Raw genomic sequence first — 20541 nt, 5'->3', positions numbered from 1 at the left:
ATATGCTGATTTGATCTTTTTTTTTTTCTTTGGGAATGTTTGAATGTTAGTTGTTAATGATGTTTGTCGTTCATCTATCCATGTTTGATTAAACAGAGCAATTGATTTTCCTTTCATCAGAACCCGAAGTTTAAAAGAGAAGAAAAATTAATGTTTGTTTCTGAAAGTGCATTATTTCAATGAGAAACCTCTCTCAGTTTTTGTCATTATTGCTTTTTGTGTGAGCTTATGTGTGTGTTTGTGTGTGTGTGTGTGTGTGTGTGTGTGTGTGTGTGTGACATGTACTTATTCATAAAAGGGGTGTATATTTTTATCATATGATTTGTTTTTGTACATTATGATCGTGTTTAATCCACGTTGATGTTTTTTTGTATGTAAACCTCAGTCTCGTGTACTGTTTACGTTGTTATTTAGCCTCTGTATTGACCACACTGTTTAACACTCAGAGCTTGTTGTTGTTATTTTGGGGAGTTGGGGTATGAGATTATGGTGAAATGATTGCCTTGTTCAGGGATCTAAATAATGACTTTGTGGAATATCATTGATTTCACTGCAGTTACAGTCATGTTCCAAACCTAATCATTGTGGTAATTGATGATCTGGATGTAGATGATTATTTCTTATCTGATTCATTGTAATGTGGCAATTCTTTATTGACGTTGATCTTGGGGTACCGTACTTACAACTGCTTGGATGTTTTCTACTGCTGTGGGTTTTATTGCAAAGGAAAGTATTCACTGTGTATTACAACTTTTTCAAACCCAAATCTGTTCAGTCAAATTCCAAAATCATGCCTTACTATTTGCTTTGTTGATTGTGTATTTCTGACCACAGAGCGGTGGTTGTCATCATGAGCAAGTTTATTCCATTCGTTTCTTTCTCTTTTGCTGTTGGAATGTGGTATGAATCACAGTGATTATTGTTACGAGCTGTTTGATGTATCATGTCTCAACATGTCTACCTTCTCTGCAGCAGAATTCTCATTACATTCCATTGAAAGAAGCTAAACAGGAAGGCTCTCTGAATAGCTAGTTAAGTAAGAAAAAAAAAAAAACATATATATATATATATTTTTGTGTGTGTGTGTGTGTGTGTGTATGGCTGTGAGGGTATTATGGCTAATGGCACCACCAAGTGTTACATTGTACCCATATGTGTTTGGGGTGGGGGTGGGGGCATAAAAATTTACTTTCATCTATTTCGTATTGTGGAATACAAGTGTTACTTTACACTTCTCGAGTGCTTTGGTTTGTTGTATATTTTCAGTAATACATGCAGTGTTATGTCACCACTTTCAAAAATCATTAAAAAAAAAAAAAATTTGTTTCTTTTTGAAAATCACCAGTCTCAAGATCTTGCCTATCCAGGGTTTGAATTTGAGGTGGAGGTTGTTTGGTTGGTGGGGAGGGAATCTGACTTCCAATGATTTTAAACACTGCTTGCTTGTTAGGGAGCTTTATCATTTTGTTCCCATTCATGAATTCATATGAATTCAGCTTATACAAAAGAGGTTGTATCATAAAACATCTGTTACTTATTAGCAAACAGTTTTTGTCACGTGCAATACATGACACAGTGGATGACATTTTTGTCTAGAAACTGAAAAACTACGCATACACATGAAACAAAGCAAAACAAAAACGGTCTGCTGTAAGGATAGTTAATAAGCATTAAAATGAAATTTTCTTCAGTGACATGCCTATGCCTATGATACTTTGTTGTTCATATTTTTGGTGTGTTGTGTGTGTATGTTGGATCATTGGTTTTTTTTGTTTTGTTTATTATTCAAGTGTGTGTGTGTGTGTGTATTGGGTCATTCATGTCTGTTTAAACTGTGCTTACGTTCATGTTCATTTTCTCTTTTACCACTATAGGTCACATGTGTTGAAAATCCAAGACTACATGTCAAAGGTCGTGTAAATGAGAAATTATAGTTAGCCATTGGGAAAAAAAAAATGAAAAGAAAAAGGAAGAACAGAGAAATCACATCTCAGCAGTCAGACAAGCTTTATTTTCTATAGATTCACGAAGTGTGTTTTGCCATGTCACATATCAGTCTGTCTGTGGGTGATTAGACAGGGAATTCGGAAGAAAAATACACTGCCTGAAATATTCTTTATTTTGCTGGGTGTAGTGGTTTGGAATATATGCTTTTTTTGATAGATGCTAATGTGAACCCGTCCACATAGCTTTTGTGCCTTGGAAACAGTCCATGATGATGCGTCGGTGCTGTGGAGAATGTCATGCCGGTCTGAATGTCAACTTGCCCAAGCTTTCACAGAATTTGACATGTCTGTCACAATGTGAACAAAAAGTATGTTACATTTCCTGATCAGAAATGTTGCAGGTATCAACGTCTTTTCCCTGTAAGTGTTAAATGCAGCAGAACTTGATGCATTTTCATGAGTTGAGTGCTGCAGAGAGGTGACTGTTGCAGATGCTTTTAAAAAAAAAAGTTTTCTTGATGTGATTGCTTCATAATAAATGCATTTTAGTGTTATTCATTCATGTTTGCTCTGATTCCAGTGCTATGGTGCCACTCTATTTGCTGCATAATTTGATGTTTTTGTCATGTGTGGAACACTTTTTTCACCCTTCCAGTGTTCTGGTGCTGCACAGCATCTTCAGATTAACCTTCGGATTCAGCAAATTAAAGTGAAATCGTTCAGGGCATCGAGTCACTCTGAGCCATAACCATGATAGCTGCTTGTGGCAAGTCAAATGTTCAGTTACCAAACCTTTCCAGTGTACTTTGTGGAATTTATCCACAGTTAGTCTGGACTCCATACAAACAATATACAGGCATTCCCGTTTGTAACTCATAAGAACTAACTTATGTGTCTAAGTTTATATATATAATGTCTGAGTGACAGCAAATTTTCTTCACAACTGTAGTCAGTTCTTGGATGTTACCCTTTCCACTTGGTCAGTTTATGGCACCTGGTGTTGCAGCATTGAGAAAAGTTCACGTTTCTTAATGATGCCACAAAGTTGAGCTGTTTAGGTTACATGGTTGTAACAGAAAGTGCGAACAGTGGATAGATGGTTAAAGGCATTCAAAATGGAACCAGCATACATGCACTTTTCCATTTCTTGATCTCATTGTGATAGGAAACAGAAAGTGAGATTTTTCTCCTCTTCGTCCAGGAAGGGGACAGGTGCACTTAAAATTGCAGAGATGTCGGGGTGTGTGTCTTAATAGAGCAACTGATAATAGATATGCAGAACATACTTCATTTTCATACTGATACTTGCTGGATAATAATCCGAAGTATATTTTTTCTTTCATCTCCTTGGTGGGAGTTGGGGGGAGAGTGTGTGTGGGGGTGGGTGGGGGGGGAGGGTGAGGTTAGGAGTGAAGCTCATTTCTGAGGATTTTCCTCAAACCCATGCAGCTCCTGTACCATGTGGCCTTTCCAGACCGCCTGCCCAGCCAAGCAGATTAGATGTATGATGGGTGTGGTGGGTCTTTTGCTTTAGGTTTGTTGGCTCAAATAAAATGGGACATCTGTGATATGCATCGATTTAATAATACAGACATCAGTTATGAAACATTAAAATATAAATTTCCATTTCAATCTTTTGTCTTTTCTGTGGCATGAAAGAGAGAGGGAGAGAGATGGAAGAATGGCAACAAGGAGAGAAACTGAGGGTTTGGCATGAAATGGTGAGAGAGAGAGAGAGCAAAAGCTTCTCTTGCGTAAAACAAAAAAAAAAAAAAAACCGGCACTATTTTCACAAATGTCAAGATTCATTTTGTTTAATCCCAAACAGGTCAAATTTACAAATAAGTTGTACCTCTTTCCTTCAATCTTTGATCAATATCATCAACACTAATGAACACACCGAGTTGAAAGATCAGTGAAAACTCACATTTTCCAGTAACTTGCACCAATACTTCAGCAAATGCTTATTTTGATCAGCTGGTGGAGTAATGTGTATGTTGGAAGAAGAGTTAATTGTGGCAATTCATGTATGATACTTTTAGATAATCATGAGCATGTTACACTTACAGATATCCAGAGTAACAAAACCCTGGTAAGCTTACTATCTGGAATGAAACTGAATTTGAACATGAAACTTCAAAATGATGATTCACACTAAGCAACAGTGCATTTTCCAAATAAAGAGCACTGGAACGAACCTTTACAAATTTAAGTTTTATGCTCACTGAAGTTTAAATGTATTTGCAGACCAATGTTTTATGCTCATTCAAATCCAAAGGAACTTTCTAAGTTAAAAAAACAACAACAAAAAAGCTACAAAAAACAAAAGAAACCTTTGCATGCAGACAAATTTCAATGATTAATGTTTGGATCTGACAGTACAATTAACAGCATCTTCCTGTGTTCATACAGATCAGATACCTCAAGTACCTCGCTCATAACAAAGTTCACACCCACTTGGGATATCAACAAATGATCACTATCAACTCTCCCAGATCTCATCAACTTTCTAGTGACCAACACAAGATTAATCTAGAAAGAAATTATCCTAATTTAATTTTGATGAAAATACTTTCAAAATATATAAAAGAAATTACAAAAACAAAAAAAGTTGCTGTAAAAATGTGATAACAGACAACATAAAAACAAAAACACATGCAGACAAAAGAAAAGAAGGGATGTGATTAATTGGTAAATATTTTGTTCATATCTCCCTAAAGTTTACAGGCATCTGCATCAACACATAAGAAAATAAGAAAAATCTACCATGAAAGTACTTTGCTCTGAGCAGATGCATTAACTGTCTGAACAGTTTCACAGCTTTCTTTTCAGTCACATCAGACTTTATGAAACACAAAAATTTTGCTCGGAAAAAGAAAGTATTTCTTACGCCTGCAAGCTGGGGTAAAACAGATAAGCAGAAATAAAGGAAAGACAAAAGATCAAATTCATGCAGACGATGGAACACAGTTGGCTCTTTTCAGTCTAATCATAAGCAACCCTAACAACACAAGTATGATATCCCAACACCTGTCTTCTTGTTTCATCGACACAAAGCTCTCATCTTTTGGGGGTGGGGAGAGCAGATGATGACCCCCACTCCACAAAATGAGTCAAGTCACCTGAGATGATCCTATGACCCAGCAACAAATGGTATTACAGTATGTAAATCAATACAAATTATGATCTGAAAAATTTCACAGTCAATAATCCATGTACTAAAGTAGAAAAAAAAATCTTCAAATTTAAATGCTTTGAACAGAAATGGACTCTGAAGTTTGATGTCGTTGAAAAGATTACTGCACTACTGTTTGTGGGGTGCCAACTCATCAGCAGCCTGACACTCCGTTTAGGTCTAATATAAAAGCACCTTACGATACCAAAATGATTCAGGAAAAACAAAACAAAAGGGTGACAATACACTCATTTTGTGGAGGGCGGTCACTCATAATAATGCCTTCTTCTTGACCTCATCAAGCCTCTGCTTCCCACCAGCGACCACCCCCTAGAGTAATGTAAGCCAGTTCATCTCCCATGAGGACCACAGCTGTCGCCACCTCCACCTCTCTCTCTCTCCCTGACAATCGCCTGCAGGATGGAGCTGGCTGGAGCAGAGCACAGGCCAGACTGTAGTGCTTCTCCTTACACACCAGGCATCGTCTTGCCTTACTGTCTGACTAGGACTCTGCCTTCACGTCAGAGGTGTTGTTCTGGACCTCAGAGTCATCAGGTATGATGCACTTCCACAGCCCATATGTCTTGCCAATGGTGGTCTGCCACAGCCGCAGGGTCCCATCCTCGCTCCCACTGGCGTACAGCTCTCCGTCAGGGGAGAATCGAACACAGTGCACCGGGCCAAAGTGGCCTTTGAAAGACTCTGAGTGGTGTTGGGGAAAAAAAAAAGAGCAAACATGTTACAACAGCGCAATTTGCTATACAGTCATGTGGAATGATTTTTAACAACACAGTCTTCTATAAATGAATAGTTGTATTGAATGATTTTGTAAAAGTATAAATACAATTAAACCTCCCAAAGCATCTGCACACTCACCACCTTCACCTTCACCTCTCCCGTAGTCTGGGTTCAGACCGTTGGGGCACCGCTGCTGACCTGGCCACCACCCCTCTCCACTCTTCACGGTTTTCTGATTTCCTCAGGGCGTCACCAAGCGTCAAGCCTGTCCACACCCGGATGTTGTCTTCCCATCTCTTCTTCTGCCGTCCTCTCCTTCTGCCTCCTTGTACGGTGCCTTGCAGGAACGTTTTGGCAAGACCAGATGATCGGGAGATGTGTCCATACCACCTAAGTTTGCGTTTTTTCACAATGGACAGAAGGTCTTCGTAGGGTCCAATACTTTGCTTGATTCTGTTCTTCACTTCCGTGTTAGTGATGTGGTCTCTGTAGGAGATGCCAAGTAGTCTACGAAAGCATCTCATCTCGACAGCTTGGATTCTTCTCTCGATGTCTGCAGTCAGGGTCCAAGTCTCGCAGGCGTAGAGCAATATTGATATAACCAGGGAACGCATCAGTCTGATTTTTGAGCTGAGAGCGATGTTTTTGTTGTTCCAGATGGTGTTCAGCTTGTTGAGTGCCGTTGTTGTTTGGGCAATTCTCGAGAGTACACTCACCCTCACATAATTCAAAGTGTTTTGTTTGGCAGACAGTGTATTGGAAAAGTGACAATATTAGTAAGAGGGGTGGAGGGCGAGAAAAAGAAGAAAAGGGGGGGGGAAACTGAGAAAAGAAAACAAAAGTGAAAAAAAAGTTTTTTTCTTGTTCAGTGAGAAAGGCATGTGAAACTTATATATATATCTATATATATATAAAAGAAAAAAAAAGCTCCGTGGACTGCATGCAACTGAGTCTCTCAACAAAAACAACAGACATACATTGAGTCAGGCGCACACTCACAACCAGTAACCCAAAAACACGCAAAAAAGAAACTTCATCTTTAACATCAACCTAGTAATGCTACATACTGTCAAACAGAGCCATCTAGAACTATCAAGTGAACAAAATTATCCGGTATAGTTTGACCTAAGGGACAACAGCCTGTTATTTGCACTCCTTAATTAAGTGGTCTATCCATTACCCCCTGGTCGTACCGACTGAAAGAGTTATATTTACCCACTCGAGTCCCTCCCCCAGAAGGTACAGAGAAGACATGTCCCTCTACAACTGAACTCCACTTTTCATTTGTAGTCCTTTCGCTTCAAATGGGTGAAACAAACTTGACAGTGGGTGGGCACAGACTTTGCAGGACGACAGCCGATTTCTTTTCAATGGTAAACATGTTCTAAAACAAAATCAACTGAAATGTCATGACTTCAGTTCCGATTTTTTTTTTCCTAAAAAAAGAAAAAACAGAAAAAAGTTTTGTCCATAAAATAATGTTCGGATAAATTTACCAATTTCTCTTCCCGTCTCGTAGTCAAACTTGTACATCTTGAAGTCCTCTCCTCCTGCTACAAAGAACTTCTCACTCTGGTGAAGGGAGGCAGAGTTGATGGGAGCATCTGCCTCAAACTTCTTGATCTCCGTGAGCCTGTTGGACACAGTGCAAGAAAGGTGGTGGTGAATGTCCTGTTCATCATCATCAATCATAAAGCCCCATCCTTAAAAACCACAAACAACAAAGCATGAAGATGGTGATTCCATTAAATTCTAAATCAAATGGTGATGTGAATGGGTGAAAACACAAACTGTCATCACTACAAAGAAAAACAAGGATACACTGCCTGAATATGAACAAGCCCTTTTGTTAATTAGCAGAAAAGCCAGTTTCTCCCTCTACTGCAACTTTTGACTTTTGGGGTTGGGGAAAGATGGAATGGGTGCAAGGGATGGGGGTGGCATTGATAACCTTCCATTCAACTCTGACAAACTCAAATTGAGGTGAACCTCACAGCCATCAATATTTTCAACCGTGCATTTACCACAGGTGAGAGTATATGAGTATCTCAACAGGATACAGGGGCAATTAATAAGATACAGGGGCAATTGATGTTTTTACTGGAAAGCCCAGGGAGATGGAAGACAATCTATCAAATACATGAAATGATCTTTTTCTGATGTCTGAATCAAAGCATGTTGCTTTTAAACCAGCCTCAAATCGGCCATTTCAGGGCTGAAAACCCGTCAAATTATAACCAGCCATAGAAAAACCAAACAGTATTAAAAGGCAAGTGAAAGTAATATGAAAAAAAGCACCTGGCTCCCTCTTGCACTCAACTCACAGTGCAAGGGAAGTAACTTTTCTAATTCCTTTTAAGACTGATTTTTGCAGCAAAAAAAAAAAAAAAAAAGAAAAAAAAAAAAGAAATGAAATACAAAAAAATTTCAGTGGTGGCTATGAAAATGAAAAAAAATATATCATATGTCAACACAGAAGTAGGCAATTTTTGGTCCATGCATCACAGTGGTGGGAGAAGATATAAACAGGAACTGCCCCCATGACTTACGTGTCAACATTGTAGAAGGCAATTTTTTGACCATACGTGACAATGATGGTGTTGCCGTTAGGACTCAGAGCCAGGCTGGAAGGAGCGCAGTCAAAGGTAAGCTGCTGAATCTCCTGGCAGGTTTCTAGGGTCCACAGCCTGCAACATGTGAACACACACACACACACGCACACACCATTAATGCTCCAAATTACTGTAAAACAATTGTATTGGTCCAAATCCAACAGAATGCAGATGATGGGTACCTGCTTAACGTAAAAATAAGGTCTGAAGTATTGTTCTAATAAAATTGGCACTCATCCAGAATGAGTTTAAACTGAACATAAAACTGTCCTCATTCAACATGCACAGAACCTGTATTCTGCTCAAAGTCTGCCATTCAATGCTGTCTGCATTTAAACAACATCATAAATGCTTAGTTCTCTTTAAACAAAGAAGATAAAAGTGCCTCACCATGGAGAGAAAGAGAGAGATAATTCCAGATCATGAGAAAAGAAGAGTTTAAATAGTCACAGTAAAGAAAATCTGCAGCACAGTTACTGATCATTTAATTTCTCATTCAAAAATGTTTGTTCATCCCAGTCATGTTGGCGGATAATACCAATGGAGTAGATTAATTTATGATAAGCAATATTTCAAAATTCACACATGTTCATCCCAATTTACACCATTTTTCATAAACAAACAACAACAAAATGACACACTCTGTATTTAGAATACCATGATGATACACATAAAAGACTAAATGAGGTTAAAAATCATTGTTATTGGACACAATTTCTGGAAAGAAGTCTATTAAAACTTTAAAAGTTCCTTGTCATGAAATTGAACATCACATGTTTAAAAACTCTGTGTGTGTGTGTGTGTGTGTGTGTGTGTGTGTGTGTGTGTGTGTGTGTGCTATTTTTATAATGAACCATAACAATCCCAAGGCATCATTCAAAAAAACATAATTTAACCTGTTTCACACAATCAGCTGCTTCTGGAACCTGATCATTCTTAGAATGTATGCTCACCTAACAGTTTTGTCGTCAGAGGCACTAATAATCTTCTTGGCGTCACCTAGAAACAACGCCCCCTTGATGTTGGAGGTGTGACCAGCAAATGATCTCGGGTCTGAAAAAAAAGAAAAGAAAAGAAAAGAAAAGAAAAAGGTCAGTCTGTGTCCAATCTTCCAGCACCATGAGACACACCTGAATTACCTTGTGGTTCTTTGACAACAAGCTGATCTCATTCATTTTTAAATATCATGCGTGTACACACACACACACACACAAACAACTCAGACTGATTACAAAAGATTTAAAGTTATAATGTTAACACACATCACTGATCATATTCACCTGATCGGTTTAAAAATACAAATTTGTACCTGATCAGGCTGATGTGTTAAAACAACAACCCATCAAAGGTCTGAAAATTGACAATAAGCTTTCTTGGAATAAACATTCCACTGCACTCACTAAAAAGAGCAACAATCACTGAATGTCTAAGAAAAATGAAGTTTTTTAATGTGTGCAAGCAGATGCTCCAAATGTTTTACACGTCTGATGTCAGCAGCATTTTAACGTTTGATGCTGTGTGTTGAGGTGGAAACTTGACCAAACATGACGAAGGCAGGGTGGAAAAAAATCATTAGGAAAGTGTGTGGGGTAGTTGGTAAAAGACAAGACACTTTTAGCAACATGTACAGTAGGAAACTAACATACAAATGACAATTTCAACAGGTGAAACACATCTATTACATGATGACACTGGTAGCAGATGGTCAGACAGAAGTGGCAGGTATAAAGTTTCATGCGCAAGAACATCTACTTACATGAACTCATTCATCCCTACAGCCATTCTCACATTTAGCCAAAAATTGAAACATTCACACTCATAAGAGCGACACTAACACATGTGTACACATGTGTGTATACATGCATGTTTTACTGATAAATATTGATTTACTAATATATTTACTGAAAAATATGGGTGTTGGTTGCTTTTATCTGTAAATATTATTGTATTTTATCTAAGTGTGTGTGTATGTTTGTGTGTGGTTTGTTTTAGTTTATCCACTGGTATTGTGTATTCTTATTTGATGAGTTTCACTTTCTTTTTTATGGTGCGCATGATAATTTCATGTTTGTAAAATTTGTATAATAAATCTGTGACCACACAAATTGATTTCCATGCGGGTTAGTAAGTGTTTTTGATTGACTGGCTGATTGTGCACTAACTTCCTGAAAGATCCTTACCCATCAACAACTCACTATCCCACTATGAGGCATTCAATCCCAGATCTTCAATATTCCAAAGTTGTCACAAAAGGAAGTATTTGCATAGTGAGCAGATGACTACAGGCAGGTCCTAATTTCACAATCACAGAGAAGAAAATCAACTTTGCAGTGCAATGACCCTGCACCACAGTAAGTTTCTGTAAGGTGATGGAACACTGTGCTGCTCTGCCAAGCAGACAGCCAGCACATAGCTGACAATATAAACACGAAATGTATTACCCAACACTTTAAATGTACAATAACTTTTTTACCAGCATCAGGTTTGTTCAAATCATACACCCTCAGCAGCTTCTCGTTGCTTCCTGTCAGCAGCAAGGTACCATCCTTGTTGAAGTCCACACTCTTCACAATGTGTTTGTGGCTGAAGGTCTGAAGTTCCTCCCCCTTCTCTGCATCCCAGATTTTTCTATGACAGATATGTGGCATATGACTGAAATTAGCACAATTACATAACGATCCCTCAGAGGAAACACACACTCAACTGAGAAACCTAAAATTAAGGAATTCACACCAGAGCATATGTGTACATACACATATCAAAGTCACAAACTCTGCTAAATTTGTCATCTCCTCTTCTTTCTGTGTATCAGGGCCATCCACTCATCACTGTTTCAATCTTTGTGTCTTTGTCAGTTTCAGTGGAAAAAGAGAAAAAAGGGAGAGATTGACAATCTTGCTTTCAAGCTCACTGAGCCTGCTGATGAGGGAAGCATGAGACTTCTGTCTCACAGGTCTGTGAGGAATGTAGAACTTTCAAATCCCAAAAGCAAATTATAGCAATGATTTTCAGTCAAGATAAAAAGTGTGGACCAGCTTCAGTGTTGGTTCCCTAACCCCCTTCATGGATGCAAAAGAGAAAAAATCACATTCCCGTAATTAATTCAGCAATCCACATCAGTGTTTACTAGTCTACTGATGCACAAAACACAAGTTTACACAACTAGCAAGCATTCATCCTCCAAAATGTAATATGACTGCCTGACAAAAGATTTACGGCCCTAATATGATCTAGACATATACAGTCCATTACAGGTCTATAAACGTGCAGGTGCGCATATTGTAATAATGTAAGTGATAACTGTTCAAACAATATAAATCTATCATTTTATCATATATTCTGTTGAAACCTTAGACAAATTTCTCTTACTGAATATAAAAAGTATTTTGTATCTATTGTGTTCACTGTTCTTTTAAATTGTAAAAAAATAATAATATACAAAGCACAGCAGAAGCAGACAAAATCTCCCCCACTTACGCGGAGAAATCAGCGGCCCCAGTGGCAGCCCGTGTGGCATCTCTGTTCAAAGTTGCGCCCCACACAGCTCCTTTGTGGCCTTCAAAGGTTCCAATCCAGTCCCCTGTGTCTCCCTGGCGAATCATGGGCTTGCCATCTAAAAGTTACAAGATTATTCATGTCAGTAAACTGAAACAATGATCATAGGAACTAAACAAAAACTCTCTTCCATCAACCAAACTTGGCAGTACATCCATCTCAGTCAGAAACCTTGGTACTATCCTTGACAACACACTGTCTACACAAAACTCCGTCAAAAGTTTATCAGACAGACCTGTCAATCCTGCTATTGTCAATTACAGCGCATCAGTTCCATTTGGAAATATCTGTCCACTGATGCACCATCTAGACTTGTTTCTCTAATTCTCTCTTGCCTCGACTAACTGTAACAATTGTCTGGTTTGCTTGCTTGCTTCATCCATTCACTCCCTTCAGAACATACAAAACTCTGCTGCCCAACTTGTCCTCAGAAAGATAAGATCTGAGCACATTGCTCCTCTTTTGCAACATCTCCATTCGCTCTGTCTCACACAGAATAGAGCACAAGATAAGCACTCTGTCATTAATGAATTAACAAATATGCCCATTCCTATCTCTATAGCTGTCTTAACCTCTACACCCCATCTCACTCTCTACGATCAGCTTTGGACCCACTGTGTTTCAGCAGACCCAGATTCAAACACTCCACAGCTGGAACCGCTCCTTCAGTCCTTGTCTCTGGACCTTGCATTTGGAATGAATTACCTCTTTTGCATCATCAGGTTTCTGCACTCAGCTCTTTCAAGTCTGGCCTTAAAACCCACCTCTTCCCAAAACAGACTCCCCACCCCCTCCCCTGTCCTCCTCTACCCCGCCTCTTCCTTGTTGTCAGTTTCATCAGCTTTGCATAGAAAAAAAGAAGAAAAAAAATGTTATGCAGGCATGTGAATAACTTGTGTGTAAGCGCTTTCATTTGTCTCTGCACAAGATTCAGCACTATAACTACCAATTATTATTATAATTATCATTATTATTATTATTATCATCAATATTCTAACAGCTACAAATTAAAACCTATGCCTGCCTCCCTTTCTCTTTTTCAGGAACTCCAACCCCCCTCCAGCCCTCACTGCATCCCCCCCCTCACCCCCCCTCCCTTTTCACCCCCAACTCCCTCCTGGTCCCCTTCAACCTCAACCACCACCCTAACCCCCAGTACCCTTTCTTACATCTGCTCACAGACCTCCCCCCCTCCTCAACCCACCCAGTCCCTCATCACCCAATGCCAACCCCCCACAACTTTTTCTTTGGTACCTGTGAGAGAGGTCCCTACTCAAATGGGCTCCAGTGAGAGTAGGATCACTGGATAACTGAGTGAGTGCACACATGCATTTGTGTGTTTGCTGAGAGGGGAGGGAAGGGGGAAAGGTGGGGTGGAGGTGGCATGTCTGTGTGGCGTGGTATATTATAAGGAGGAAGGGTCTGTGGGAGGAAGTTGATTGTGTGTGTGTGTGTGTGTGTGCGTGCGTGCGTGCGTGTATGTGTGTGTGTGTGTGTGTGTTTATATGTGTGTGTGTGTGTGTGTGTTTGCGTGTGTGTGGTGTGGCTGGTGGGAGGAGGCATAGGGTTAAAGGAGTTGCAAAGAGGAAGGATGTACAGATGGAGAGGATGATGAGGGTGACAGAGTAGGAAAAGACTTAATACCTGTGTGCACAATTTACAAGGGAAAGCAAGGCGAGGACAGAATGCTTCAATGCATGTGCAGTTCTCAATACACTACTGTGCCCAGTAGTGACTTCTGAGATTTTTTTTACCTGTGGTCTGTTTTGAACTTTTTAAATTTATTTTATTTCATTTTATTGTGTTACTTGTGATCAATGCAGGTATGCCAAAATAATGGGGCAGAACTAAGATTTCCTGTTTATGCTCTCTCTCTCTCTCTCTCTCTTGTAACAGAGAAGGAAGAAAGACAATGTCATCAGCAGGCTTGCCAAAAACAAAAAAACAAAACAAAACAAAAAAAACAAACAAAAAAAACAACAAAAAAACAAGTGACACCCCCCCACCCCCTCCCAATCTCAGTGTTTCAACTCAGACTATGGGTTCAGATAAGCATTTAAAATGTTTCTCCTCCAGAACTGCTACTAATGTTAACAGAACAGACTCACTGAGAATACAGTCTCAGCAGTGTTAATTGAGGATTTCAAATATCCCCTTTTGATGGAAGCCTAGCTGGTTCCACTCCAGTTTAAAAAAAAATCCTTTCTTGTGTTTCCCTCTTCTACCACATGAAGCTCCGACTCGTCTGCACACTGGCAACAAAAATAATAACCGACAGCATTCCAAGTACTACTTTATCAGTGAATGAGTGGTAAGTTGAATAACATATTGTACTGGCTGTTGATTCAAATATAAGGAAAGCAATATATTTGTCTCCTGCGATATATCAGGCTATGTGTTGGCGTTATTTCCTAGAATACTTTCCCCCCCGACAGATTCGGACTAAATGAGTGAGATGCGTGATTGTTCGTCTGGTTTTATGATCTAATCGTCGTCTCCAAGTTGTTTGTCTGCTATTTCAATTACTCGTCCGATTTCAAAATAGTCACCGAACGTCATTAACAAAAGGAACTGACACACTAAAGACTCACCTTTACAAGCGCTGATAAGAAAATACCCATACGGAGTGACATCACTGAATGCCAAATCGACGACTGGCCGAGTGTGTCCGCTACACGTTAGTGGTGTCTGCCTGAGACTCGCCATGTTCCGCACCGATCGTTTTCTTTCCCGGATGCCGGAAAACATCTTTTCGTAGGAAATGTACACAACCGCAATGTTCAGCTGAATTGTTTCAAGGAAAGTAGCTTGTGTTTTTCGTTTTATGTTTCTTTTATAACAGCGACAATAAGTGTAAGGCTCTTGAAACTTACGTTTATGATTGCGCTTTTAAAGTATTTTGACTTGCAATTCTTCTTCGGAGATTTTCTCATGAATATTACTGAGCTCCCGGTTACTGGCTGCTCAGTATTGGTTTTGACAGAGTATTTGTTGTGCACGGGATGAACGAAAAAAACAAGGAGCTTTCAATAGTTAACATAAAAGCAAGAACAATAACTTTTGCTTTTTAAAGGTACACAATTTTCAAAATAATGTTGTTCAGTGTTTCCAGTCAAATACGGAGAGCTTCGGATTTTTCATGGTGGTTTATTTATTTATTTATTTATAATTTATATATATATATATATTTTTTTAATAAGTTTATTATCATTATTTTTTAAAATAATTAGTTTGATTTACAGACTAATAATCACCATTGGTGACACACTAGCAATACTAACAATCGCAATTAACCGCAGCTTTCTATCTCAGTCATGGAATGCGCATGTATACATGAGAAAGGGTTGGGGGTCTTTTATGTTTTCATCAGTGTCAGTTGCTTGAGTCTGGACTGGCAACCTAAATATAATTGCTTGCTTGCTTTATTTATTTACTTATTCATCTATTCATTTACTTATCTGTAACAGGGCCGCCAGTGAAATTGTTCTCTTCAGTCAGTTGCCCCGCAGAGAGAGAGAGAGAGAGCGGCGAGCGTGTGCATGTTCATGTCCCGTGTTAACTTTAGCGTGATTACTTCACGTGCAAAATAATATTCATCAGTGTTGGGTGGATGTGCTGCAGTGCATCTTGATATGTTTTTACGAAGTGAGTTCTCCTACCTTTCCTCAGTTGAATGGAAAACCAATACTTTCGTCAGTTCTCATTTAGCTTGAAAAGGGAAAAGGCAACAGCATTGTGTATGGGCCTCTGTCAACCTGATCACAGGGGTATTCATTTACTTATTTATTTATTTCCCTCCTTGTACGAGTACAGTCCCTTGCCCTTTAATATCATGGCCACGCTCTCCACTGAGTTCAGTCCTAGTTTACCCATGCAGTAACCGGCGTATTACGTTCCCCGTTCTCAATAAAGCCTTGAAGACTGAGAACTGGTGCTGATGTGGTGAGAGAACCCTGTCCAACCGGCTACAAATCTACTGATTTGTTCGTTTGCTTTAGTTTCTTTATTTATCTATTCATTGTAAAAGTGGATCAGATCATTCACAGTGTTCTTTAAATGTCAAGTTCTGAAATCAAATGATACGTACAGTTCAGTCGCGGACATAGCCTAAATCCATTAGCTGGACTGTTTATAGAGAGACTTACACGCCACGACAATATATACTGAGCAATAATTAATGGAATGACCACCGCAATTAAGGGCACCGCCGCTTAACATGCCGCTACCATGAGTGTGCACCGGCACATGTCTTTGTCAGTATTGAAAACAACGGACAACAGCTGTACATAACTAGCCTGGCCACGGTGCTTTCATTTGTTACTATGATGGCAGAATATGTGTAGCCCTACATGGAACACAGAAGTTAGATGTAAAAAAAAAATCTGAGCACATCTGCCTTCACGGTCCTTCTCCAGCTGTACGATCTTCAGCGGCCACTGTGACTGGCACCACCTCCCAACCTCAGTGCTGGGTCCATGTCGCCTGCCCTCATATTTGCAGACGTCCCTGTAGCGGAAGACAGGCCGGTCTTCAGTCCTGCAGGTCAACATTTTATTTATAGTGACACTCAGTGAAACAAGCGGCACATGTACTTCAGCCTTGTTGACTGAATTCGGAGCACATCAGTACACCGGCAGACAGGCGAAAACTACTGACACAATATCACACATGTTGCACACACCTTTCCACACACATCAGTCACTCCCTACCACCCCCACCACACACACACACACACACACACACACACACGTTGACTGACAAACACGCACTGCATGCACTCACGGTGGCACGCACCCACTGCCAGTGTACGGCACACACACACACACACACACACACACACACGACACAAAATGAATCAGTGGGTGTGAACCTACCAAGGGAAACAACACATGCGCTAATTCCGAAATAAGCAAACAAGAGTTAGCCTGACGTGGTAATTGTCGACACCCTGGGATTTTTTCCATGGCTTTGAAGCGGAAAGAAGAAGAAGAAGAAAGAAGATTTAAAAAATTTTTTTTTTTTTAAAGATCATTATGGACACAAAACGAAAGGCAGAAAGATTGTTAAGCTGTTTCGGGTACATTTTTCTTGCTGGGACAAGTTTATAAAGAGCTTTCTTGCGACTTGTATTTCAGTGGAAGTTTAGAGGCAGGCATTCCCACTTAGTGAAAGGACGTGGTGGAGTGAATCCCGAATAATGGCATCATTATGCTAATGTAATGTTCTACAGAGTATCACGTATACAGCGGCGCGTGTTAACTAGCACAACAGCAGACTGCCCGTAAAAGGGACATTAAGCTCGCTAAAGAATGAAAGAATTCTCGACAACCACCCACTACTGGTCTATTGCCCGCCGCCGGCAAAAATCTTCCGGCAAAACAGTTGCCTTATATTATTGGGTACTTAAGATCTGCGACAACGCGCTTAATTGCCATGTCACGTGTCATGGGGGAGGGGTGGGGTGTGTGTGTGTGTGGGGGGGGGGGGGGGTGGGGGGGGGGGGGGGGGGGAGTTGACGATTGTAGAGATGCATTAAAATCTGTGGAATCACTTAGCCCTCACAAAACCCAGACATCATTGATGATATGCTTTTGGACCAAACTGAAAAAGTTTGGCGCAGACTGAAATAAGCTGCATGCAAAGAATAAAAGAGTGTGCAGAATCCGTATTGTGCATGGTGAACAAAGCCGTGAGACAGACATTCTGATTTGCTCAGTGTAACGTCTTTTTTTCTTTTTCACTTTCTTCCTTTGTCTTAAAAAAAAAAAAAAAAAAAAATCCGGAAGGAAGTTTCCATGCAACTTTGAAACTCATTTTAACCTTCCTCAATTTGCGCGGGTAGCAAATTGCAGATTATCATTGATATCTTTCTCCTATATTCATAGACCTGCATGGTGTTCAAGATTTTTTTTTATTATTTTTTTTTGTGCATTATTTTAGAACAGGAATCGAAACATTAACAACACACAACAATAGACAGAAATCAATTGCCTATATATTTGAAAGATAATGATAATTAATGTCTGTATCACGAAATCAAATGATCAGTCATTGTGTTTTGCAAATGTTTCACGGACAGATGAGATACAACACGTACGTACGTGTCCGTGTGTGTGTGTGTGTGAAACTGGTGGTTGAAAACAAACAAACAGGGGTTTGTGGCCAGGAACATGACCACCAGTGCAATTGTTGGTGGCTGTTTTTCACGTGTGGAAAAAGCAATGAAACGAGATGCAGTCGGTTCTCCCGTGCCGTGCGTGCACATCAGTGTCAGTGTGTATGTGTGTGTGTGTGTGTGTGACCACGTTTGCTCGTGGGAGTGAGACAAGTCAAAACGCAATGCCCGCATGTTAACAATGTATTAAAAAAGAAAAAAAAGGAAAAAAAAGAAAAAAAGGAAAAAAAAAGGAAAAAGGAAAAAAAAAAAAAAAAGGAAAAAAGGGGGAAAAAAAAAAAAGGCGTGTAGATCAATGTGACATGGACAGTTGTCTTCGCCTGATGCTCACAGAAGTATTATGAGCGATCTCGCTCAGCATGAGAAGAAAGGACGCTATTTTCAGATTTAAAAAAAAAAAAAAAAAAAAATCAGTTTCATGCGATTAAAACATGTTGTGATGTTTGTGCAAGCGAACGTGTGTGTGGGGATGGGATGGGTGTGTGTGTGTGTGTGTGGGGGGGGGGGGGGGGGGCCTGGGAGGGGGGTGAGGGGGCGTGTGTGTGCGTGCGTATGTATGTATATGTGTGTGTGTGTGTGTGTGTGTGCAGCCCGGGTGCTTTGTCGCGCTTTCGCTCGCACATGTGATGACACTGACATCTGATCTCGAGTGGGAAGACGGAGGGATCAGCGAGGGATGGACAGCTTGCGAATTCGTTTTGCAGTGTGTCAGAACTGACACTTCTTGAGGACTGACGGAGAAACACTGACATGACAACAACTCACACACTTTCAGCGGCTCAGTGGCGATCCGCTGTTTTGTATTCAGTCATACCCCCTTGTTGAACGTACATCTATACCGTGATCAAGACTCTTTTGTGCGAAGTCAGCTAATTGCCATGCCTATTTCCTGTTCCATTTTGACTGCAGTTAAACTGAAGCTTCAATAAGCAGCTTTGTTGTTTTTACACATGATTATCTGAACTGGTAAATTCCAACCTTGAAGAAGCTTGGTGCGTGGAACTAATATCAAATTTCTGTGCATCTGTTCCACGATGGCTGAGCAACAGACCAAATATAAGCAACTGAAAGAACGGTGAGTAAAAAGAGCAAAAACGGTGTGCGTGTGCATGTGTCTGTCTGTTGGTCTGTGTCTCAGTGTGAGAGAGAATAATGTTCATAAACAAGTAGCCTGCACACACACACACGCACGCACGCACGTACGCACACACACAGAATCACAGCATCAGTAAACGAAAGGTCTGTCAAAAGTGACTGTATGAAAAGAAGTAGCTTAATGATCAAGAGAAGACGATTGTATCAGCACGCACTACCTAGTAGTCATAGTACTTTCCTCAGGCTCACAGAAAGTCGTTTTTCACATGAGGAGGGGAGGGGAGGTGGAGGGGTTGGGGGGGGGGGGGGGTGGAGAAACAGCGGAAATACGTGTATTGAATTACTTTTTTTGTCACAACAGATTTCTCTACGTAAAATTCGGACTGCTCACCCCAGGGAGAGCGCGTCCTACAGTAATACACCACCCCCACCCTTTTTTTTCCTTTGTTTTCTGGCTGTAAGTGTACGTTTTTTGTCAGTAAATGAAACGGATTAAAAAAAAAAGAATTGTGTCAGAAACAACCCGTTGTTGCCTGAGTTAATTTTGCCAGAAACAACCCTTTGTTGCCGTGAGTTAATTTTGCCAGAAACACCCCTAGTTTGTTGCCATGGATTTATTTTGCCAGAAACAATCCTTTGTTGCCGTGGGTTTATTTTGCCAGAACCAACCCTTTGTTGCCGTGGGTTTATTTTGCCAGAACCAACCCTTTGTTGCCGTGGGTTTATTTTGCCAGAACCAACCCTTTGTTGCTGTGGGTTTATTTTGCCAGAACCAACCCTTTGTTGCCGTGGGTTTATTTTGCCAGAACCAGCCCTTTTTTGCCGTGAGTTTATTTTGCCAGAAACATCCCGTTGTTGCTGTGGATTTACTTTGCCAGAAACACCCCTTTGTTGCCGTGGGTTTATTTTGCCAGAAACACCCCTTTGTTTGCCGTGGGTTTATTTTGCCAGAAATACTCCTTTGTTGCCGTGGGTTTATTTTGCCAGAAACAACCCTTTGTTGCCGTGGGTTTATTTTGCCAGAAACACCCGTTGTTTGCCGTGGATTTATTTTCCCAGAAACAACCCTTTGTTGCCGTGGGTTTATTTTGCCAGAAACACCTGTTGTTTGCCGTGGGTTTATTTTGCCAGAAATGCCCCTTTGTTGCTGTGGGTTTATTTTTGCCAGAAACAACCCTTTGTTTGCTGTGGGTTTATTTTGCCAGAAAGAACCCTTTGTTGCCGTGGGTTTATTTTGCCAGAAAC

The 20541-nt window shown here is 40.2% G+C and overlaps 1 protein-coding gene across 1 annotated transcript; it reads right to left on the bottom strand.

The window, feature by feature from the left end:
- Nucleotides 1-235: 235 nt before the first annotated feature.
- Nucleotides 236-14777, bottom strand: LOC143282759 (serine-threonine kinase receptor-associated protein-like). Its single transcript, XM_076588511.1, has 7 exons — nt 14618-14777; nt 11949-12084; nt 10945-11099; nt 9425-9524; nt 8409-8546; nt 7356-7492; nt 236-5823 (listed from the first exon to the last, which is right to left on the bottom strand). Exons 1-7 carry the CDS (start codon nt 14772-14774, stop codon nt 5624-5626), a joined length of 1023 nt encoding a protein of 340 aa, XP_076444626.1. The 5' UTR covers nt 14775-14777; the 3' UTR covers nt 236-5623.
- Nucleotides 14778-20541: the final 5764 nt, after the last annotated feature.

The sequence above is a fragment of the Babylonia areolata genome, chromosome 6, assembly GCF_041734735.1.
Source record: "Babylonia areolata isolate BAREFJ2019XMU chromosome 6, ASM4173473v1, whole genome shotgun sequence".
Classification (NCBI taxonomy): domain Eukaryota; kingdom Metazoa; phylum Mollusca; class Gastropoda; order Neogastropoda; family Buccinidae; genus Babylonia; species Babylonia areolata.
The sequence above is the reverse complement of the archived record's forward strand: the minus strand, read 5'-3'. Positions and strand labels throughout refer to the sequence as shown.

Coding starts and splice junctions, on each gene's coding strand:
- LOC143282759 (XM_076588511.1), bottom strand. CDS start 14,774: ATGTTTTCCGGCATCCGGGAAAGAAAACGATCGGTGCGGAACATGGCG. Junction 11,100..11,948: donor GGGGCCGCTGATTTCTCCGC/GTAAGTGGGGGA, acceptor TATCTGTCATAG/AAAAATCTGGGATGCAGAGA. Junction 5,824..7,355: donor CGAGACGGGAAGAGAAATTG/GTAAATTTATCC, acceptor AACACCACTCAG/AGTCTTTCAAAGGCCACTTT.